The sequence below is a fragment of the Alligator mississippiensis genome, chromosome 13 (assembly GCF_030867095.1).
Source record: "Alligator mississippiensis isolate rAllMis1 chromosome 13, rAllMis1, whole genome shotgun sequence".
Taxonomy (NCBI): Eukaryota; Metazoa; Chordata; order Crocodylia; family Alligatoridae; genus Alligator; species Alligator mississippiensis.
This window is the reverse complement of record NC_081836.1, coordinates 20,450,521-20,474,492: the sequence shown is the minus strand read 5'-3', so window position 1 is coordinate 20,474,492 and position 23,972 is coordinate 20,450,521. Positions and strand designations below refer to the sequence as shown.

Sequence of the window (23,972 nt, the reverse complement as noted above, 5' to 3'; positions counted from 1 at the left end):
CCCAGTTCTTTAAAAAAAAAAAAAAAAGGCCTGACTCACCAGCTTGTGCCAGGCTGTGGGCGATCCAGCGGGGATTGCCCCCTTCCTCTACCCCCACCTGGCAGCAGCCAGCGAGTTCAGATTTTTTTTTTTCAAAGAGCTGGGACCTGAGGCTGTGGGGGGGCTGGGAGAGTGGGTGGGGGATGGGGCCTGTGTGATTCAGAGATTTGGCTGACTCAGCAGCAGCCAAATCTCCAAATCAGATTCAGCCGAATGAATTTGGGACAGTGATTCGAATCACCGAATCAAATCACTGTCCCCCAAATTGGCCGAATCCAAATCCAAAGCAAATATTAGCCGCTTCACACAGGCCTATAGTATATGATTGCTCAGAGCTCCATTATGAAAGAAGAGCGAGGCCTGTTGAAAGTCTCTAGGTTAGGGTCAGAGGAAAGACCAAAAAAGGTGATGTTGTGGTGGGTGTCTACTACGGATCACCAGACCAGGGGAAGAGGTAGATAAGACTTTCTTCAGACAAGTTTCCTAATAGTAGGCCCTGGTTCTCATGGACTTCAATCACCCTGACACCTGCTGGGAGGGCAATACAACACAGCGCAGGCAATCTAGGACGCTTTTGGAGAGCTTTGGAGAGAACTTTCTGGTGTAAGTGTTGAAGAAACCAACTAGGGGCTGTGCTCTTCTTGACCTGCTGCTCACAAACAGGGAAGAATTGGTTGGGGATGTAGAAGTGGATGGCAACTTGGGCAGCAGTGACCACAAGATGATCAAGTTCAGGATCCTGACAAAAGGAAGAAAGGAGAGCAGCAGAGTATGGACCCTAGACTTCAGAATAGCAAACTTTGACTCCCCCAGGGAACTGATGGGCAGGATCCCCTGGGAGGCCAGTCTAAGGGAGAAAAGAGCCCAAGAGACTACTACTACTGGTAGTAGTTTACAGAAACCTTACTGAGAGCACGTAAACAAACCATGCTGGTATGCTGGAAGAATAGCAAATAGGGCAGGCAACAAGCTTGGCTTAGCAAATCACTTTTCAATGAGTTCAGACACAAAAAGAAAGCTTACAAGAAGTGGAAGCTTGGACAGACAACTAGGGAGGAGTATAACAATATTGCTTAGGCAAGCAGGGATGAAATCAGGAAAGCTAAAGCTCAACTGGAGTTGCAACTAGCAAGGGACATGGAGGATAATAAGAAGGGTTTCTATAAGTATGTCAGTAGCAAGAGGACGATCAGGGAAAGCGTGGGTCCTCTACTGAATGAGGGAAGCAACCTTGTGACAGAAGATGCAGAAAAGGCTGAGGTGCTCAATGCCTTTCTCATCTCAGTCTTCACCAGGCAAGGTCAGCTCCTAGACTACTGCACCATCAGCACAGTTTCAGGAGAAGGTGAGCAGTCAGCAGTGGTGAAAGAACAGATTAGGGACTATTTAGAAAAGTTGGATGTTTACAAGTCCATGGGGCTGGAGGGGATGAACCCGAGGGTGCTGCAGGAGTTGGTTGATGTAATTGCAGAGCCACTGGCCATTATCTTTGAAAACTCATGGCGATCAGGGGTGAGGGGGTCTGGACAACTGGAAAAGAGCAAATATAGTGCCCATCTTTAAGAAAGAGAAGAAAGATCCAGGGAACTACAGACCAGTCAGCCTCACCTCAGTCCCCAGAAAAATCATGGAGCAGGTCCTCAAGGAATCCATTTCTAAGCACTTGGAGGAAAGGAAAGGAAAGTGATCAGGAACAGTCAGCATGGATTCACCAAAGGCAATCATGCCTGACCAACCTGACTGCCTTCTATGATGAGATAACTGGCTCTGAGGATGGGAGGCAAGCAGTGGACATGATATATCTTGACTTTAGCATGGCTTTTGATATAATCTCCTGCAACATTCTTGCAACCAAACTAAGGAAACACGGGTTGGTGGAAAGAAAGCTGGCTGCATAATCAGGCTTAACATCTAATGATCAGAGCTTGAGGTCTAGTTGGCAGTCGGTAACAAGTGGAGCACCCTGGAGTTGGTCCTGGGACAGGTTTTGTTAAATATCTTCATTAATGATCTGGAAGATAAGATGGATTGTACCCTAAGCTGGAGGGTGTAGTAGATACACTGGAGGGTAGGGCTATGTTTCAGTGTGACTTAGATACATTGGAGGATTGGGCCAAATGAAATCTCATGAACCTCAACAAGGACAAGTTCAAACTCCTGCATTTAGGGTGGAACAATGCCATGCACTGCTACAGCCTGGGGATTGACTGGCTAAGCAGCAGCTCTACAGAAAAGGATCCAGAGGTTATAGTGGACAATAAGATGGATATAAATCAACAATGTACCCTTGTTGCCAAGAAGGATAACAGCATACTGGGCTGCATTAGTAGGAGCATTGCCAGTAGAATGAGGGAAGTGCTTATTTCCCTCTATTCTGCACTGGTGAAGCCACATAGGAGTTTGGGCCCCCCACTACAGAAAGGATGTGGACAAGTTGGAGAAAGTCCAGCTGAGGGCAACAAAAATGGTTCAGGGGCTGGGGCACATGACTTCTGAGGAGAGGCCGAGGGAACTGGGCTGATTTAGTCTGCAAGAGAAGACTGAGGGGGGATTTGATAGCAGCCTTCAAATATCTGAAGTGTGGCTCCAAAGAGGATGGCACTAGACTGTTCTCAGTGGTGGCAGATGACAGAACAAGGAGCAATGGTGTCAAGATGCAGCAAGCTGGAAGTTTAGTTTACATATTAGGCACTATCTAGTATCATTGATCTCGATCTAACCTTTGATCTAGTATCCCACAATGTCCTCGCGAGAAAATTGGAGATAATTGGGCTTAACTCTGAGATAGTCAGGTGGGTGAGAAACTGGCTACAGGATAGGACCCAGAGAGTTGTAGTAAACCGATCTGTGTCATCCTGGCTAAAAGTGGGCAGCAGTATCCCACAGGGGTCAGTGCTTGGTCCAGTACTTTTCAACATCTTTATTAACAATTTGGATGTTGGGGTGAAGAGCTCACTGGCCAAGTTCACGGACAACACCAAGTCATGGGGAAGTGTGATCACACTTGAAGATAGGCTACAGGTACAGGCGGACCTAGAAAGGCTAGCAAGTCGGGCAGATTGGAATCTGAGGAAATTCGGTGTCAAGAAATGTAAAGTTCTCCACCTTGGGGTGAGCAACCCCCAACACACCTACAGGCTTGGCAGCACCAAACTGACTAGCACTACTAATGAAAAGGACCTGGGGTAATAATTGAACACAGTATGAATATGAGCCAGCGGTGCAATACTGTAGCCAGTAGGGCAAATAATACTCTGGCATGCATCAAACAATGCATCTCCAGTAAAACCAAGGAAATGATTCTTCCACTCTACTCAGCACTGGTGAGACCGCAGATGAAGTACTGCATCCAGTTCTAGGCATCACACTTTAACAAGAACATGTTCAAGAGAGAGTCCAATGAAGAGCCACCCGTATGATTAGAGTCTTACACAGCAAGCTATACAAGGAAAGGCTGAGGGATCTGGGACTCTTCAGCCTGAAGAAAAGAAGGCTGAGAGGGGACCTGGTGTCAGCCTACTGCTACACTAGGGGAGTACATCAAGGGCTCAGTGAGCAACTGTTCACCAAGGCACCCGAGGGGAAAACCAGGAGTAATGGCCACAAACTCCTGGAAGACCGATTCAGGCTCAACATTAAGGAAAACTTCTTCGCAGTCAGGGTGAACAGACTGTAGAATAAGATCCCTTTAGAGATGATGCAATCACCTACCCTGGAAATGTTCAAGAGGAGAATACCTTCCTGAGGTCACCTGACCCCCAGTTATCTTTCCTGCTTGGTGCAGGGGGCTAGACCCAATGATCTTCCAGGGTCCCTTCCAGCCTTACAATCTATTAATCTAATAACTTTTTCACTAGGATGGTGGTGAATCAATGGAACAGGTTACCTAGAGAGGTGGTGTAATCTCCATCCTTGGAGGTTTTAAAGATCCGGCTCAAGAAAGCCTTGGCTGGAATAATATAGTTGGGTATGGTCCTGCTTTGTGCAGGGGGTTGGACTAGATGACCTCCTGAGGTCTCTTCCAACCCAAATTTTCTATGATTCTATGGTTACTGAGGCAGAATGTGACCTGCTTAATCTGTAGTAGCCATCTAAGCTTTAAGCACCATTTCATTGTTCAAAATTTCTAGAGTGGAGAATGAAAACTGCAATACATTATATGATGGTCAATAGATACCAGCTGGCACCATACTCTCCAACCCATTTCAAAATGATAATGAAGTTTGACAAGGCAAAACAGAAACGGGCAAGTATTTTATGCCTTAAGGTAAGGAGCGTCAAGCATCTGGACCACCCACTTCCATGGTTTAGATACAGCCTGAGGATCATTTCTGCAATTGCTCAGGCTCCACTATTTTGGCATGGCTCCAAAACCCAGTGAGTTAAATACTGCTTGCCACCCTTACCTGCTGCTGAAATCTCAATTTTTAGTCACCTCTGGTGACTAAAATCAGTGTCAGGGGATAAAGGTGACAAGCTGCGGTGGTGTGAAGTCCCTGGGTTCCAGCGCCATGCTTAAACAGCGGTCCCAGCCGCCACATGGATTAATACCACTGCTGTTGCTCACTGGTAACTTAGCTCATGCACAACCCCCTGATCCAGATTTGGCCCATGAGGCCCAACAAGTTTGACACCCCTTCCTAAGGCACTCTGCGCAGTATAAACAACTTTGCCTACCCTGCCTTCACTTGGAACTTCCTTATAACATTAGCCCTGTATATGCAGTCAGGTCAATATCTAAGCCAGCAGTGAGCACTGATGCTTGAGTTACACCAGGCCAGCTGGGGAGACAGTGGCAGAGCAAGAACATAATTTCTTCTCCTTTTAAATCAGTTTTAAAAGTACAAAGGAAGACAAAAGGATGCTTCCAAATTACAGGGTAATCCATTCTGCTACTCTTCCTGCAGAGACAGGTAAACCTCCTATCCCAACTCTGTGAAGAGGAATACAACATAGCCCCATCATCAGGAAGCAAAACCCTGAAGGGACAAGTAAACTCTGTCCCATCTCTTGGCTGCCTTGTTTAACTTAAAAATACTTCTTGCCACTTGATCCTGCTTTTTGACAAGCCCACAGGGACCAGTATCTATTCCTTCACCTCTTTTGGATGGGCATCCGGGGATTAATATCCTGGTTCTTCTTTTTTAATTAGTTTGTAAATGTACAAACTAAATAGGCACAGTTCTGGAGGTTTGCAAATAAAAGGTAACTAATGAAGAAATGAACAATGAGAGAACCCTTTCTCATCATGGCTGCCCCATCCCATCCTGGGCCAGTGATCATTCTGTTCTCTGTGGGTGCATCTGCATGAGATGTTTACAGCAGACCTCACTAATTAGCTTCACAGTAAAGTCTCAGGATCTACACATGCAACCCTATTAGACCACAGTAAACTAATAAACACCACAGTAGGATAGAATTTGTAAACACTGTATTGTAAATACTGTTGTTGCATTATTTAGTGTGCTGCAACACACATGTAGATACTAATGGGACTGGCTGGGGCATGAGGTTGCTTCAGTGTGGGGGTTGCCTGCTGGCTAGCCCCACACTGGAGCACCCTGGTGCCCCAGACAGCCCCTCTGCAGCATGCTGAGCCAGGTTGTAGCAGCCCTGGGCTGGCAAGCTGACCCCCCCAGATCCCTTGCTAGCCAGGGCTGTTCTGACCCAGCTCAATGTGCTACAGTCCCAGGCACATACGTAAATGCAGCTCCTGGAAGCAGTAAATTCTGGCTCAAGCTGAGCCAGAGTTTATTGTGTGGCACTAATATCATATGTAGACACTCCCTGTAAGTCTCAGGCAGTTTTTCACAACTACCACATAAGCTGTGCAGTTAACTTATACAATTACCTGTACAGTTAGCTTGTCTGGTTAATTAAATAGCAAAGAAAAGAGAGAATTCAGTAGTACACTCTTCCTTTATGGAATGGAAAAGTAGAAGAGTAAAAATAAGATTATCTACCTAATATTGGACTGATAAACCACACCATTCCATATAACTGATCTGGCAGCCCCATCTGAAGCAGCACAGGAGTCACATAGGCTGTCTCCATGGCATAGCTGAACTCAATCCCAAACAGGATACATCCATTAAATAAGAGCTCTAGAACAGACCTCTGAGGGTGAAGATCCCCAAAGTCAATCAGCTCAATAGGACATGGGGTGTTTGGGGGAGGTGGAGGAGAAGGGCGGATGTGTTTCCTTCTTTTTGGGTGTCTTTTAAAGTTGTTGGCACGATGACTGATATGGCGTGTTACTGATCCAGAATAGCCTGAGATTTGTGACCTCCAGAAATCCTGCGAAGATAGGTTGTGAAAGACAGCCTCAGAAGGAGGAGTGGCTGCAGTTGATGGGATCATCCTGGTTATTCCTGTGAGGAAAAAAGCCAAAGTTCAGTATTGACATGAAAAAGAAATTCCACCAAATTTTATCTGTTGAAATTGGAGTCTTTTTCTTGCCATTCAGTACACAGAGTGCCTCAGCCTTTCAGAGGACACATTTTTGCAGGGATGACAGAACCTTCTGGGCTAGCATCCTAGTGGGGTACAGTTAATACTCATGTGACCTTTCCTGAGTATTGCCCTCAGAGGTCTCAACAGTTTATGGCTTGTATGTTGACACAGGAAAGAAGGCTAGAGTGCCTGTGATGTAGAGCATTCTCCACTCCATTTAGTCAAGGTAGAAACATTTACTGTGGGTCTCATAGAAGCTGTAGTTGTCTTTTTCCTCCTTCCATTTTGTGAAATCCAGGGCAGCCTATCTAGTGGATTCAGACAGCTGTCTTCCATATAAGTGGTGTTTCCCACATGCTTGCTACACTACCTGTCAGTAAGTATCAGCGATTGCTTTTTTATGTTAAATTAAGCAAAACTAGGAATGATGAGGGAAAGCCAAGCACAGAGACACAGTTTCATAGATCACACTTCTGTTTGCTGGATTTTAATCCTTTTTTTTTTTTTCCCCCAGAGGAATCAATGTTTTTTACGATGGTAGAATCACTTGCCTTTTTCAGTTAGTCATTTTGTCCTGAAATTTAACCTCTACAGTTTGAATTCATATCTCCAGCACAGTAAAATCAGCTAACTTTTCATCACCTTCTCTTCTTTCTGAACCTTTACTTATTTCTTCATTCTCTTCCTTCATACTTCTTTCAGACATGTCACTAGTCCCAATACTCTCCTGACAACAGGAAGGTTCCTAGATTATTTATATTGTTGGGGTTTTTTTCATAACTTAATATATATAATTGACATTTAAAACAACCTGTTCTGGAGGCTTCTAAATGTTGGCTCTGGTGCAGATCTATAGAAGGAAAAATATTTGCAATTTGGTAAGACAAGGTTTTATCCATCTTTTCCCTATTGCCCTTTTAGTTGTTAGCACAAGTGGTTTGCAAGCTTATTGGTGCTGTGCAAAAAGCAGAGACCTAATATTATTACTCCTCCCCCGCCCCCCCGCCCCCCGTGGTGGGCTAGTAGGGGGCACTCCTGTGCTGAGCCACCCATATCACTGTGCCCAACCACCTACCAAGCTCCACATGACTCCACGGGGGCACTTCACATCTGACCAACCCCCTTCCTGGAGCGCACCCACAAGCCTGGGGTCACCGCTACCACCACCCAGGGGTCTGGACTGTCTGTGGCCCTGTGCCCCACCAGAGCACACAAGCCTTGTAGTCCTAGAGGGTGCTTGACCCACTGCAAGAATCTGGGGTGCTTCCTTTAGCCTGAAGCACAAAAAGTAGCCTCCCCTGGTCATCCAAGCCAAGGGAATAAAAAAGGCATGCCCAAACCCTCTCCCAATGAGCCCACCATGCTTGGTACAGTGGAGACCTTTATTGGTTACAGAGAGTAGGCTTGGGGAAGGTTACAGGTTAGAGAAATATCAAAGAATAACCTAGAAGCAAACAGTGTCAGTTAAGTAGCTGTTTGATACACTTCTACATTACAGCAGGCTATATTTCTAGATAAGTTTCAAGTAGTGTACTCACTTCAGCACCCTCAGCATCCTGAGAGAAGGGGAGTTGAAGATGTTCCAGTTGCCATATGAGACTTAACATGGCTCCTACCCCCTCCTCCTGGGCAGTCTTAGCTTATATAGGCCTTTTGACATCACCTTTCAGACCCAATGAAGGCCAGGTATTGTTGGGTGCCAACCCATCAATTCAAAAAGCATCACTGGTCATCTCCTAGAGTGACAGGAGTTGTGACCCTGTCCCCATTCCATGAGACCAATGCTAACACAACAGAGTTTGGTCCACCCCCCTCTCATCTGGCCAGGGTCAAGTAGGCAGAGCTGGTTGCCTAGCAACTGATTGACAGACAAGTGAGAAGACAATGGCAAGGCATAAACAAACAAAAAGAAGAGACTAAGAAGAGACTAGCATGGAATTGTTCCACACATCCCTGCCCCCCACCAACAAGTATTTGAAATTCCTTAGGTTCTCACTCTGTCTCTATCTCAGGCAGCAATCATATCCTTCAATGTCTCAAGAGCCTTAATAGCAGAAGACTTTGTCACATGAGCAAGCTGAACCAGCTGGACTAGTTGAATGTATTTCCTCTTTCAGATTCAGTGCTTTGGGCAGATTCACTCCTTTGGTCATTGGGTGCAAAGAGGGAACAGGCTTCTGTTGTGGGTTCCTTTGGCCAGGTGTAGGCCCAGTTCCCCTTGCTATAGCCCTTGGTACATGGTATTCATGTTGGAGACCGAAATAAGATGAAAGTAGATGGAACATGAGGTGCTCTGGCAATTTCTAGCTAGTAGGAGGTCCTGTGGGAATAGCCAACTGTGCAAGGTAGAGCAACAGCCAAGTTGTTCTACCTTGCACCTGGGGTCAGGCAAAGAATCAAAAGCAATGCAAGAGCAGGTCTTTGGCTGTTATCATAACCACTTGACAATGTTTTTATATACTACTTAGTGCTGGGTATTTCATCACCAATTTGCCTATTATTACTGTAAACAAAAGCAAAAATGCTTTCCCTTCCTACAATTTTAGATAAAAGTGATTAACATGTGATTAACAAATTGTTTTACCATAGTCTACAGAATACAAATGAGTTCTTTGCTTTGAGTCAATCATAGGTAACACTAATTAATTCAATTGCTATTTTGGTCATTTTTTTTCTTTAAATTTGTAAAATGACAGAAATTCAGTAGGCTACAGATTCAGATAGCTGTTCTAAGGGCACTGACAAGTGACATTTTGTTGCATCATCAGACACTGAAAGCACTCTACAGCTGTGCACTCTGCTGAAATACACAGCTGCAGAGTGCATTAAAAAGTGCCTCACTATGCAACAAATGAACCCTTATTACATGAGGGTTTAGATGAAAGAGCTTCAAAGTGGAGCACCTTCACTAATTTCTGCTAGTGCGCACTGGGAGCAGGCCAGGGCTGAAGCCTCATTCCCAACTTGCAGCCTCCTGGCCCTGCTGGTGCCCCTCACTCCCAAGCTGCAGCCATCCCCCCACCCCACAGCCATAGTGGTGCCCCTCACTCCTGACCTGAATCTCTCTGCCCCACCCCAGCCCTATTGGAGAGCCCTGTAGCTGCCCCTGTTCTGCCTGGGCTGGAGTGTGGCTCATGCAGGTGGTGGAAGAATGAGTCTGGCCCCAGCACAGGCTGCAGGGAGGAAGAGGGGATGCCTGTGGCACCCTCCACCCTGGGCTGGGGTTCCCACACCATGCAAGGTGGCCTGACCATAGCTCCCCCACCAGGCAGTGTCTCCTGGCCACCTCGCCCCTGTGAGCATGGGCACCAGCCCTGGTGCTGCTGTCCCAGCCATACAGCTCCCTGCCACCCCTGAAGGATCCCCCCACTCCCTTCCCCCACACCACTGCCTAGACTTGTGCCCCCAGCACCAGATGGCACCCACCCCTTCACACACCCATCCCCTCCATATACCCCTGACACACAGACACACACAACCCCCCAGCCAGTCCCCAAACCCTGGCCCTCCAACCCCCACACCCCATAGAATTACTTGCATCCAGCTGCTGGGGTACTCCCACCACCCTGCCTGGCTGCATGCCAGCTAAGGGCATGTGTGTATGCAATGCACAATGATGTGGTGCACCCTACCTCCAATCACTCCAAGCAGCTCCTTGCAGGCTGGAAGGCTGCCACCCTGTAAGGGAAAACCTGTGCTTTACTGAGATTTTTCGTAACCCTTTCAAATATTCTTGCAACCTATTTTTGGGTCACGACCCACAAGTTGAGAAACACTGGTCTAAAGGATGTCCTAATGATGCTCAAACCATAGGTGATGAGAGACTGAATGATTCAGATGACTGGTTATAGAGCCTTTCACCTCTAGGTCAAAGCCTTTGATTCCAAGTCTTGTTGTTAGTGTCCAGAAATTTTACTGTGCTGCTTTCCTACCTCATGTTTGTGGCCTATATTAAAAAGGGTTGCAGTCTTGAATTAATTCCCTGCAGGAAGACATGAACTATAAGGGCATTTGTAGAAGACACAAGATTTCCTATTTACGCTAACACAATTGAGTTTGTGTTTGCATGATCAGGATTTCCTGCTGCTCTAAAAGTCTTTTCAGTGCGTTAAACTAACACTGCTGGGACATATTTTATTTTGCGTCAAGTTTGCTTACCTCGCTCCATTCTATGGATTCGTGTCTTGGAAACAGTCAGCAACACAGACTTGTAATTACTTTCAATCGGCACCAAATGGTGCTGTGGTGTTGTGCTTTTCTGTAGTTCAGGCCTCTAGCCAGTAGGTGCTGCTGTGATTTTTTCTTTGTTTGTGTTTTTTTTACCCTTGCTCCCTCCTACTCCACAGCTGACCATAGGCATCCAAGGCATGGCATGGCATGTGGTCAAGGTATAATAACAGAAATGGAGTGGTGACCAATTCCCTATGTGATATACCACCCTGTTAATACTGCTGCTGCTGTTAACTACTCTGCTGCTGCTGTTGCTACCAGTTATGTATGTGATACCCCACCCATGCCCCCCGCCCAGTGCGCCCACCATTGTGTTCAGAACTGCAGAGCCCAGTTGTGCCACCAGACCACACTTGCAACCATATCAGCAATTTCCACATACTAAGTCATAGTCATGAAGAAGGCCCCTCTAATGAGTCATTTGTGTATGAACAGCTATATTTAGCCAAAGCAAAAATGTTAATACCAGTTTAGAGGCTAACAGATCTGCTGAGTTAACTAAATGAATGAACTTTTTTGTTTCTCACTGTCAGAACTGCAAAAAGTCCAAAAGGAAAAGCTGATCAGCTTGTCTTGCTGCTGTCTTACCTACCTACTGAACCTACTTCAACAATAGTTGGCATTTATGAGGCCAAATTACTTTTCTTGAGGGACTACGTAAAATAAAAATAAGAACCCATTACAGTACCTGACTAAGCAAAACAAATGCTATACTTGTTTTCCAAGACCTTTTTGATAAAGGTTCCAGCTTTCCTGTTATCTCTACCACATGGATACCCCTAACCTCCTCTTCTACCTCTACTGCATCTACATGTACAATTATCACACCTGAACAACTCAAGTGCAGTTTGTTCTCAAGTTTATTGCTCCCAAGTGTGCTGTTTGCAGATCACCTGGGACCATGACACATTGAGCTGGGGAAGAGCAGCCCTGGCTGGCAAGGGGCCTCAGGGCCAGCCCTGGCTGGCAAGGGGCCTGCTGGCCCGTGGCTGCTCTGACCTGACTCAATGTGCTGCAGAGCGGCTGACTGGGGCATGAAGGTGCTTCAGTGTGGGACTAGCTGGGAGGCAACGCCCATTCTGAAGCATCCTCATGCTCCAGCCATAGATTCATAGATTCATAGATGCTAGGGTCGGAAGGGACCTCAATAGATCATCAAGTCCGACCCCCTGCATAGGCAAGAAAGATTGCTGGGTTTAGATGACCCCAGCTAGATGCCTATCTAACCTCCTCTTTAAGACCCCCAGAGTAGGGGAGAGCACCACCTCCCTTGGGAACCCATTCCAGACCTTGGCCACTCTAACTGTGAAGAAGTTCTTCCTAATGTCCAATCTAAATCTGCTCTCTGCTAGCTTGTGGCCATTATTTCTTGTAACCCCTGGGGGCGCCATGGTGAATAAAACCTCACCAATTCCCTTCTGTGCCCCCGTGATGAATTTATAGCCAGCCACAAGGTCGCCTCTCAACCTTCTCTTGCGGAGGCCAAAGAGGTCCAGGTTCTCTAGTCTCTCCTCGTAGGGCTTGGCCTGCAAGCCCTTAACCATACGAGTGGCCCCTCTCTGGACCCTCTCCAGGTTATCCACATCCCTCTTGAAGTGTGGTGCCCAAAATTGCACGCAGTACTCCAACTGCGGTCTGACCAGCGCCCGATAGAGTGGAAGTATCACCTCCTTGGATCTGTTCTTCATGCATTAGTGTCTACATTTCTCAGTGTTTACATTTCTAGTCTCCATCAGTGCAGGACTTACCTAGTAGGCATGGCAGACATGTCCAGTGGCCCAAGACTGTCCCCAATGGCAGTGATGATGTGTGGCTCCTGGCAATGTCCTGGGGTGCGGGAGTGCAGTGCCTGGCTACCCAGGCAGGGACCCTCTTCGGGGAGGATCTGGAGCTGCTGAGGGCTGGCAGTGCCATGGCCAGGCTGTCCTCCTGTGTGGGGCTATACACCGAGGACAGTCATTGACCTGGGCTGCCATAGCTGTTGGACAACACTGGGAGCAGGCACCATGGTGGGATGGGCTCCTGGCACCCCAAGCGGCCCTCCCCCATTGACACCTCATTTCAGCTACCAGGCCACAGCAGAGGCTCAGACACCATGCTGCAATACACAGAACAGCTCCAGTCAGGGTTTTGGGGCATGAGGATCTGGTTCAGCTGCTGCATAAAGGGCATAGACTTGCAGGCAGCCTCCAGCTTACAGTTGTGGTCAGTGACACTGACCCACTGTGCCTGCAAGGCCTTGGCCTTTATGCAGTACTTATGTGCTGACCAGTCATGCCCATGTTCCCACATGCAGCCTGACAGGCCCTCAGATGTGAGTGTTGGGGTACCTGCTCTGAGAGAACTGGCTCAGGTCCTCGGCCTCACCCCACAGATACACAGTTCTCCTCCTGGGACCAGTTCTGTCCCCAGGACGTGGTGTGTGGCAATGGGGAAGACACCAATATGGCTCCCTCAATGGCCCACAGGGCCCATGCGCAACTGTCCAGGTGCTGGTGAGCGTGGACAGGTGCCTACGGTGCCCAGCGCAGGGGCACAGCAGGCAGGCAGTGGGGCTGTGCCGGGGGCCGGTCAGGGGCAGGCTTCTGTGGCTGGTGGAGGGCCACTGCTGCAGGACCTGGTGGCCAGAGGTGGCTACAGATTGCCCAGGGCCCCAGGGTCACCATAGCATTGTAAAGGGCAGGCTGGAGCAGGCAAAGAGCCACCCCAGCTCTGGGGCTGGAGAAGTTCCAAACCCCATGGCCCTGAAGCTAGACTGTAGGTGGCCCCCTGGTGGTTGGGCTGACTGGGAGCAAATCTGCTGGCATCTACATGTGCACTACTGCACAGTAACTACTCTGTAGGTAGCAAATTAACCATGGAGTAGACTAATTGACCATGTAGTAAGACTCTGCATGTGTAGACAGTGATGCTTTACAGCACTGTCAATTAGTCTACTGTACAGTAAAGCATCTCATGTAAACATGCCCCCTGTGCCACTAGCCCTAGTTTAACTACCATTCTGTCTAAGTTTCCGTGCAATTTCAACTGCACACACAGTGCTGCTTCATTTCAGAACTGTTGTGTAATGCTGCTGTGTATAGTGAAGTTAATCCATAAGTAACTGCATTTCAGTGGTGGGTGAAGTGATTCTTGCATAAAATCCTGAAAAATGTGTACTGCACTTTGTATTCGTTTGGGGTGAGAGGCTCTGTTTAAATAGATCATTCATATTACTGAATTCAGCAATGATTCATCATTAAAATGTGAGTATGCCTTATTTATGGAACTTGAAGTAGAAAATCTTACTCATAAGCTTACTTCAGCATAAAGTTCTAGTTGAGCTCCACAGTGCAAGGGACCGCATGCTTCCTGAAGCTAGTAAGTCCTCAGATGACATCTACCTGGAATGTAAGCAGTTCGCTAAAGAATAAGCTTCTGTTAATGCACTGAACACAGTTTATGACTTTCAGCCACGTTGCCCTTGTTTATTTTTAATTTTGATTTTTATTGACATAGTTTTGTGTTACAAATGCAGTGGGTGTCTTAACCTTTGGAACCCAAGCATTGGTCCCTCTTCCAGGTACATGAGTAGTCAAAAGGATATTCATGTTCCAATTACATTTTATAAATAGCCTCCAAAGGGCACCATTCACAACAGCTGATTGTGAGGCAACTGCAGAAAGGAATTTTATTTACACTTGAAAAATAAAATGATCCCTTCCCTTTGATATTCCGAAATATTTTTCCCAGTAACTAACATGAAACTAATACTAATGTCATAAAAATATTAGTCTAGATTAGGCTTAACCTCCAGCCTAGGAGGCAAATGCAGCCTGAGGAGCCTTGGAATCTGGCCCGCAGGGTTTCCCACATGTTGGGAAATTATGCAGCGGGGAAGCAGTGGTAGTTAATACTGCCACACCTCCCTGTTGCCAAAATTCCAAGCCCTACAGGAAGGATCAGAGCTGGGCCATGACGCTCCCCCAAAATAGCCAGCTTGGAGCCAGGCCACACCCCCTTCCCTCCATGCAACTGGTTTGGGGCAGTGTTGCCAGCTTTGTGGTTTTTCCGCCAAATTAGGTTTTTTGAAAATGTGGTCACAGGTGGAGGGTTTTCAGCCATGTTGGGTTTTTTTTATTGACATAATTTGCAGGCTGGCAAAGTTCCAGCCTGTGCAGGGAGCTGCTGGGAGGAAGTGGAAAGAAAGTGGTGCGCCAGGGGGCGCCCTGCCACATGCATGGACAGTACATGCGTGTGGCCCCAGGCAGCCTCAAGGGCAGCGCCAGCAGGTAAGTGTGGGGGAAAAGAGGGGATTGAGGTCCCTGTAGGGAGGGAGCTGGGCAGGGCTGGGGTTGCTACCCAGCTGGGGGTTGCTCACACTGATCAGCTCTGGCAGTGGTGATCAGGGCCTCTGAGAGCTCGTGGCAGAACCCCCCCACACACCCCTCTTCCCTGCTCTTGCACAGCATGGGGCAATGGGGGGCAGCTGGGATTGCCCCCCCCCCACCTGGCACCCACATGGAAGCTGCCCCATGGTGCAGGTGCAGCATGGCTCAGGGGGCAGTGGGACTCAGTGCCTGCCTGGAGCAGGGAGGGTTGGAGGGAGGGGGGAGTTCAGGAAGTGGAGCCCTCCCTGCTGAGTCTGCAAAGCAGAGCAAGAAGGTGAGTGAGTGCACATGTTGGGCCTCAGCTGGCCCCAGCCCAACCCCAAGGCTGCCAGCAGGCTCCTCTCCTGGGCCAGGCCAGGCCAGGGCTGACCCCTGCCACAGCAGGTAAGGGTGAGGCCAGGAGCAGAACGAGCAGTGCTGGGATCCCCTGCCGGCATGAGCTCCCCCTGCCTCCCCTGGTGACATGGCACTGGAGCAGGACTGGGAAGGGAGGAGAGGCTGCCCCCCCTCACCCCAGCCCAAGCTTCCTGCCTCCCACTGCTAGGACTGGGACGAATGCCCCACTGAGGAGCGGCTGTGTGGGGACAGACCCAGCCCACCATGCTGCATCACTTCCTCCAGGCTCTGGTGGCGTCCCCTGGGGCAAAGCCCGGGAGAGGAGGCCTGGAAGACTCCTGGTCTGTGCCTTCTAGGAGCTGAAGGGTAAGGGGGGCCAGGGGCAAGGTGAGTGAAACCTGGCCCTCTGCTAATCCCCCTGGACCACCTGGCTGAGTGAGAGGGGGGGTAAATCTCCTCTATTCCTCCCACAAATTGGGTGGGAGTCAAAGAATTACAGTCCCTGAAATGGGCTGCCCAGCCCTCTAGCTGATGCCAGCTTGTGTGCTGTGAAACCCAGGTTCACCCAACTGAAACATTTGTGGACCTAAATATCCAAACCAGAACCCTGCTTGGAAGTGGGGCCAAAGCTGTCCAGCTTGGTGTTGCCCGAAGCACTGGCTAAACAGCAGGCTGTTCTCTTTGCCTGAGCAAACTTGGTACTTCTCCACTGCTGTTGGGGAAAGGTGCTCTTGTTGCAGCTGAAGGAGGAGTTGAGCAAGAACACACACTCAGCTTTTTAAATAGAGGCATAGCCAGGCACAGACCAACACAAGGTGCTGCTCATGCTTCTGATCCTTTCTGTACAAAGGTTTCATGCACCTTGTTTGGCATTGAGAAAATCCTCTTATGGATGTAAATGCAAATCAAATTGCTCAACAAAAAAAGGGGGTGGGGAGGGCAACAGGAAGTCTCCCAGTTTTAGAAAAGAATCTTACAGAGAAGTCTAAGAATGGCTACTTTGGCTTCTCTTTTCCTGTCTTTCTGTGCCAGACTTGGGTCATTTGACAGAGTTGTGCTTTTGGTTTGCCAAGCCAGTGGTTGCCAAGCCACAGTGGTTCAGTCTGGCTTTATAGTTTATTGAAATAAGTTTATCATTCTAACATTCTTTTAAACAGTGCTTCTGAGAACACTTGAGTACAGCTGTGAGCCACTGTGAGCAGGGCCAGAGGGGCCTTTAATTGAGTATTTAAAGCTATTTCCCTACCAAACCAGTATAGGCTGAGTGGCGGTTACAGTCCAAATTCTGGAGTTAATCAGATGAAGGAAAATGATAATTACTCTCCATCAGTACTTGTCAGAATGTCACAGGGTAAGTGGGAGAAATACAGGGGGAAATATTGTAAGGAATGGGAACAGGAAGAAGGGCTGATGGAATGGATTAGAAATGTGTAAGGAAATGAGAGAAAGACGTACTGCAAATACTGTAAATTTGGAAATCAGGCACATCACAGTGATCTTGTATCACACAGCAAAACTGAAAAGCACATAAGAAAAGCTCCTTTTTCCAACAGCTGGACACTGTAATAATGACAGTAAAAGCTGACAACTCATTGAAAATGTTGAAGTTAAAACTAGCAGCATACATCACATGTCATTCTAGCATTCTTACTGTGGATCACTTGGGCAGCCTAGTCAAGGAAATATCACAAAAAGACATTCATCTACACAGAAAAAATGCTCAGTGCTAATTAGAAATGTTGTTGGACCTGCAGTGAATCGTAAGCTACTTGAAGACATTGGGAATGAACCCTACATATTATTGACAAAAGCACAAACATTTCCACACAGAAGCAGCTTTGTGTAGTTGTAAGGTGCAGCAGAACACCTTTGGGTGCCTGCTACTTTAAGGGCAGAGGCAGGCAGCTACCAGGTGCCTGATGAGGACAGCCATTTTGAACACAAGGCATATAAAGGCTGAAGTTCCCTGTTGCCAGGGGAGGCAGAAACACTGCCCAGCTGAGCAGCCGCCACCACCACCACCGAGGTAAGGGCTAGAGCTTGTGGGGATGGTTTTGGAGGCTCCTGGTCCTGGGCATGATCTAAAACTGCACTCTGCTGGGGAAAGGTAGTCTGGTGGGGCTCCAAGTGGTGCAGGAGTCCCCAAGAAATGCCAGGTCAGTTACCTCTCTGGTGAAAGGCGAGGAGAGGTGCCTTAACCCTAGCTCCCATCTTTGGGTGGGTTTTGGAAGCAGCTGGGGGAGTAGTGGGAACCAGGGATGCTCATGTGTAGGTGCCTGATCCCAGCAGGAATGACAGATCCCAGAAGGGGTAGTGGAGAGTTTTGGGAGTAGTGGGGGCCAGGTATGCCCACATGTAGGCACCTGAGCACAACAGGAATATGAGGTCCCGGAGACCCCAGAGGGGATAGTATGGAGAACATTGGGAGGCCCCTCACAGAGTAGAGTTGAAGTGTGAGTAGGCCTGAAGGGCTATGTGTGTGAGGGAGCTGAGTAGGGCTGAAGTTGGAGTAGGCCTGAAGGACAGTCCAAGGGGCTCTAATGTTAATCTGGATGCCATCTGCGAGGCATAGGCTGCGGTGTAGGGAAGGAATGGAGCTGTAGATAGGGCATGTAAATGGGCAGTCTCCTGTACCTACCATCTAAGACAGGGCAGATTGCCCTGTAGCGACAGGTGGGCAAGCCAACAAGATCTGGCCCCGAGAGATGCCCCGTCACATAAGGTATTTCAGCAACAATTTTGAATACAGTTTTTCATCATTTGCTGACATTATTCATTTAATCGGCTGGAGATGCCAGTTCAATTACTCAATCACTAATTTAGTTTTTGCATGAAAGCAAGCTGGATGTAAAACAATGCATCAGCCCTCTAACAGGCAGCTGTAATACCATGTGTGGGAGAAACAATTCCGTTCTTACAAAAATTTCGAGAGCAAAATCAAGACAGCGTGTTCATTAAGTGTGTCTGCCACTCAATCCAGCTGTGTTCATCAAATGCAGTTAGTGTCCTGCCTCAGAATGTTGATTACGTGATTTCGCAGACTTACTCGTGGTTTTCCCATGGCACTGGCCATCAGCAGAACTACTGCCACCTGTATGCAGCTATCAATGTTGACAAAACTCCACTAAAAATCCTCCAGGTTTCTGACACAAGGTGGTTGTCTATTACTGTGTGCATAAACAGAGTGATCAAGCAATATGAAGAGCTGAAATTCCACTTCCAACTTGAAAAAAAATACAGAAAACTACAATGCTGAACTCCTCTATCAAATGTATGCCAACCTAGTGAACAAATTGTACCTCCTTTTCTTTCAGCCTGTCCTGCAGGATGCAAACAAAATAAACCAGGATGCTCGAGCTTGACAATGCAAACCCATTAAAGCTTCTCAACAACCTGCTGTCATTCTATCACAGTCTCTTCCAAAGAGTGATTTAAATCAATGACATTGATTTAACAATGTGGTCATCTGTAGTCGACTTTTTTTTCCCCACAAACAAAAGCAACTACTTGCATCTTTCTGAAGTTGATCTTGGAGTCCAATTTCACATGGACCTAGAATGTCAATCTTCCATTATTGACACCGGACAACATCAAAAGCCACTGTAGGGATTACCTGTTTGAGTTCACATAACAAACAAAGCAAAGGCTGCCTGGAAACATCCAGCAACTTCAGTTTCTGTGCACTCAGCCCATCTGTTGTACTCAGCCCTAGAAATCTACCACTTGCAACTCTGTCATTTTTACCATTATACAAAAGGAGATCTTGGCAAACTTGATCAGCAGTGGAGAATACCGAGCACTGTTCAGTGGGAGAAGGCTGGCAATAGTCAAATTGAAGAGTTCTGGATTGAGGTGTAAAAAAAAAAACACTCAGATGCTACAGGTGACAAGGACTTTAGAGAGCTGGGTTCATGTACCCTCTCACTACTGGCCTTTACCATTCAGCAACACAGCTGTAGAATGTATGTTTTCTGAAATGAATATGATGAAGACAAAACTGAGAAACAAAATGAAACACAGCATACTTGAAAACATCTGTCGCATCAGAGCAACCATGCACAGAAACAAAATCTGCTGCAACCAGTTTGTCATCTAAAGAGATGTTTGCTCTGTTCAACACGGGCATATGAGAATCATCCTCTAGCAAGGATGCAGACTCAAATGAAAATTCTTAAAGTAAATAATTAACATCTTGAGTGGACTTTTTCATTTGTAAATAGTTATTGAAAGATGTCACAGTCAGACTCTCCAGTTAGGCAACATCAGCTCAGATCTCAACAAAAACTGAGGCGAGGATTAGTGTTGAAATGTTGCTTGATTATTCATTGCTTGTTAGGGGCTGGAAGGGACCTTGCAGAACATTGGGTCCAGCCCCCCAAAACCTCATCCCTGCTCTAGGCAGGAAGACAACTGGGGTTAGGTGACCCCAGCGAGGTAACTGTCCAGTCTCCTCTCGAAAACCACCAGGGTAGGTGACTGCATCACCTCTGGAGGGAGTTTATTCCACAGTCTGGACACCCTGACTGTGAAGGAGTTTTTCCTGGTATTAAGCCTGAAGCGGCCTTCCCGGAGTTTGTATCCATTGTTTCTCGTCTTCCCCGGGGGTGCCCTAGTGAACAGTTGTTCGCCAAGCTCCCAATGCACTCCTCTCATATAGCAGTAAGCCACTATCAAGTCCCCTCTCAACCTTCTTTTCTTTAGGCTAAAGAGGCCCAGGTCCCTCAGCCTTAAAATTTATATTTCAATCTTATTTTAATGTGGAAAAAAATATTGTGGAAGGGCGCCTGTTGCCTACCAGAGGATGTTGCCATACATCGAGGCCACACTAAAGGTTAGAGCCATGTCTTCTCTCTTTATTAAGTGGGTGTTCACTCCAGGGTGGGGAACAAAGGGAGAATACACAATGCACATAATAATAATAAAAAAAAAGCCTGTCTGCCCCACTGGACCTACCTAAACAGAAAAAGTACAACAACATACTACATAATTATGTTATGAGTGACCTTCATTACTGCTAGTGTTTAGGAACTTAAAGCAGGGGCCAGTGTCCGTAGCATTCATTGCCTAGTGTGAACATCAATGGGTTGATAAAAATTTGATTGTTTTCCATTTTTAAAAATTGACTAGTTTTGAGGTAGTTTTGAAGTGACTTTGGGCTAAAAATTTAGCTGACACCTGGCAACCCTAGTTTGGAGCTAGGCTGCCCCCCCTTCCTCCCCTGGGGCCTAGCCATGCCCCTTTACCCCTTTATGCAGGGCTGGGCCACACCCATCTTCCCTCCACCCAGCCAGGTTGGGGCTGGGCCATGACCCTTCCTCCCATGGAGCCAAGTTACACTCCACCCCCCATAGGGCTGAACTGGGGCCAGACCCAGCCTTCTTCCCCCTGCAGGGCCAGGTTGGGGCCAGACACCCTGGATTTGGACTGAGGCTGCCCCTATACCTGGCCAGATGGGGCCCTGTCAGACTCAGCCTGCAGAGGGATTGGGCCAAAAAGATTGAGCTGTCTGGATCAAGGCTGTACAACTGGTGGCCCACAGGCCACATGCAGCCCCCATATCATTAACCTGTGTCCTCCAGGCTCCTGATCTGGTGGTTTCTCCCCATAACCACTTTATCATCTGTGGCTGCTGGAGTCTGAGCTCCTACTCCCTCCCTCCTGCTTCAACTGCCCATTCCTACCCTTGGGGCATGGTCTGAGAGGCTGAGAGTCCATGGGCAGACAGCTGGGGGAAGCAGGGAGCAAAGGGGTGCCTGCCACACATCATGGCTGGAGAGAACATGGTACCGCATGCAGGGCGCAGCGGCACTGTCATGGCAAAGTGACATAAGTGCTCGTTGCCCAGTGAAGTTAAGACGACATGGTGCAGTGTACAAGGTTCAAGGAGAAGGGTGCCAGATGGGAACCTGGGAAGTTTATGCAATGTGATGCAGCATGCTAGCCCAGTACAGCAAGAGGGGGCACCTGCAGTGCAGCCAGGGGAAAGTGGTATAGGGTGCAGCCAACATGCCATGTGTCTCCTTGGGGTCTGTGACCTGCACAGTGTCAGAATTTGTACAGCCCTCTGTACAGGGGTTTAAAATTCCCCCATGCTATTAATTTTGGTCAGGAAAGAAGTCCATCATCACTGAAATAGCAATGAAAATGCTGAGAAACCTTCACTCTAGTGGGAAGAGGAGGAGAGGTGAGATTTGTAACAGCAGATTTGACCAGAATACAGGGTTCATTATTTTTTTCATGGTGGAAAGCAAGCTTTGAAATTGCAAATCTAAAATGTATAACACTTCCTAGCACCCTCTGTAATGAAGACAATGGATCTCTATGCTTGCAGCAAATATTCTGAAATTGAAGGTTAATCAGAATGTGGGAATGAATAAACATTTTTGCAAAAATAAATAAAATTTTTAAAAAATCCCTTTTGTTGTCCTTTTCCCTTGTTGGAAAGGTAAGTTACAGCCCAGATGTATATATTGAGGAGGTCAGCATCTGAAGCAGAAAATAGCAACTAATAAAAACTTGATCAGGAAGCACCAGAACCTTCCCACTGCAGCCCTTCAGCATTCCTCCCAGCAATGGCAATGCTCCCTTTGCAGTGGAGTCTATCCCAGGGCTTTTGCTTTTGCAACATGCACCACAGGATGCATTCCCTCTGCACTTCCTCGAGCAGAAGAGCCGTTACCAAGGAACTGCATTGTCATCTCACCAGTAACTGCAGAAATTGATGCAACTAGCAAAGGCATTATCCTCTCCCACTCCCATTCATTTTTCTGAAATAGCATCCCAAATACATTATTTGTAAACCTTCCTGTCAAAGGGCTCTTGAGCAAATGCCCAGAGCAGTAAGAGGATGAGTTTGTATACAGATCTCAGAAAGCAGCTTGCATTTGTTCAGTACAAAATGGTGTTACCTGTAATTACAGCTGAAGAATCATCCCTTTTCAAATGCTTATTTATGCCTGGATTATTTGAGACAGGGGTTCCTAGGACTGGCACTGCTGGTCTTGCTGAATCCGCCCTCCCTGTACAAGGAGCCTGGATTCTGGCTGGGGAATGTAGTGATGTCATCATGCCCTCCCTTCTTCCTAGCCTGCTGGGAGTCTGCAGAAAGAGTCAGCTTTTCTCTGTACCTCAGCTTTTGTTCTTTAAAGTGACAGGCAGCACGAACAAGCTGCTAGCATTACAGAACAATAATATAAACCAAGCTTCAAAAGACCCCAGAAAGGATTAGTGACGAAGTAAGACCTTTTTTTTTTTTTTTCTCTTTTATTAGCTGCCACTTTTATTATGAGACCTTAAGTTATACCAGAGGCTTCTGAGGTGCCAGAGTTGTCTTTTTTGTATATTTGATAAATCTGCATAAAGAAATCAGTCATTTACTGCATTAACAACATGAGATTTTTCCATAAAAGTGCAGTTTTGAAGTTATTCTTCATTTAGATTTACCCATTTTGCTGGTCAGCTGGATTGTAAACATTATGACAAATTTACTTTTGATTATTTTAACTCTCATATATGTTTGACACCTTTGCTATATGACCTGCAGGTTGGAGCTGGCTTACAGAGACATTCTGTCCTGCAGCTGACAAGTTGTGGCTTGGCTACCCCTGCCTTAACAGCATTCTGTACCCTTTCAATGCAAAAGGGAGTTAGGCAGAGAGGAGGAACAAGTCTTTACTTTTAATATAACTAACTCTGTTTATTGTAGAAGAAACATAGCCAAGAAAACAGTGAATCCCAAGAAAGGAGTTAACTGTGCATTCATTTGTAACCCTTCTGCCAGGCACCAGATGACTCTAACAAAGGCCAAGTTCAGTTTAGAGATTTTCCACAAATTGATTGTCTTGGCTCTAACCCAGGGGCGGGCAATTATTTCAGAAGCAGGGCTGCTTACCCCGTTTTGGCAGGCTGTTGAGGCCTGCATGGGTAGCCCCGCCCCTTGACAGGTGCCCCACCCCCTGGTCACCATCTTGGGAATAATGTCCCAGGGCCAGCACCAGTGGGGCCCAAAGAGGGGTGCAGGCTGGCAGCAGTCCGTGGAGCTGGGCTGGGCTGCACCAGCAGGGAGAAGGGGGAGCTGGCCCAGCTCCGTAGAGCCCCTGCCAGCTGGGACCCCATGCTCCTGCCACCCTGCTCTGGGCCCCACCAGCACTGACCCTGGGGCACTGGTGTGGGCCCCATTCTTCCACTGGATCCCTGCCCACGTTGCACAAACGGCTAGTTTCGTGCCCCTGGAGGCTTGTCCAATCCACCCCCGGAGAGAGAGTCACACACACAGGCTAGGTCCAATTTCAGATTTATTGTTTGCAAACAGTTCGACCGGGGAGCAGAGAGCTCAAATCAGGGCCGACGATGAGTCCAGCCTGGAATTACATTTTTATAGCTTACATTCAACAGAGTCTTGACGTACTAGAAGTTTATTGGCTGCAGTACCAGTTCCTAATTGTGACGTCTTATCTTGTAGGCTGTACTTAACTAGTTATTGGTTAATGTGACTTATCAGGGTTAGTACGTGCGCACTCAAAGGTAGAATTGCAGCATGCAGAA

The 23,972-nt window shown here is 47.4% G+C and overlaps 1 protein-coding gene across 13 annotated transcripts in view; it reads right to left on the bottom strand.

Moving 5' to 3' along the window:
* The window catches only part of SLC45A1 (solute carrier family 45 member 1), a 41,354-nt gene extending 18,892 nt beyond the window's left edge, over positions 1-22,462 (bottom strand). For 4 of the 13 annotated variants that reach the window (XM_019480996.2, XM_059716957.1, XM_059716959.1 and 1 more), the window contains exons 1-2: positions 22,337-22,462; positions 6,003-6,410 (exon numbers count right to left, since the gene is read on the bottom strand). In XM_019480996.2, coding sequence (XP_019336541.2) covers positions 6,003-6,399 — 397 coding nt within the window. In that variant the 5' untranslated portion in view covers positions 6,400-6,410; positions 22,337-22,462. Of the gene's footprint in view, positions 1-6,002; positions 6,411-7,303; positions 7,343-10,124; positions 10,171-12,470; positions 12,662-14,022; positions 14,106-22,336 lie in introns of those variants that run through there. The other 9 variants (XM_019480999.2, XM_059716952.1, XM_019481000.2 and 6 more) reach the window with 9 other exon arrangements.
* Between the last annotated feature and the right edge of the window lie 1,510 nt (positions 22,463-23,972).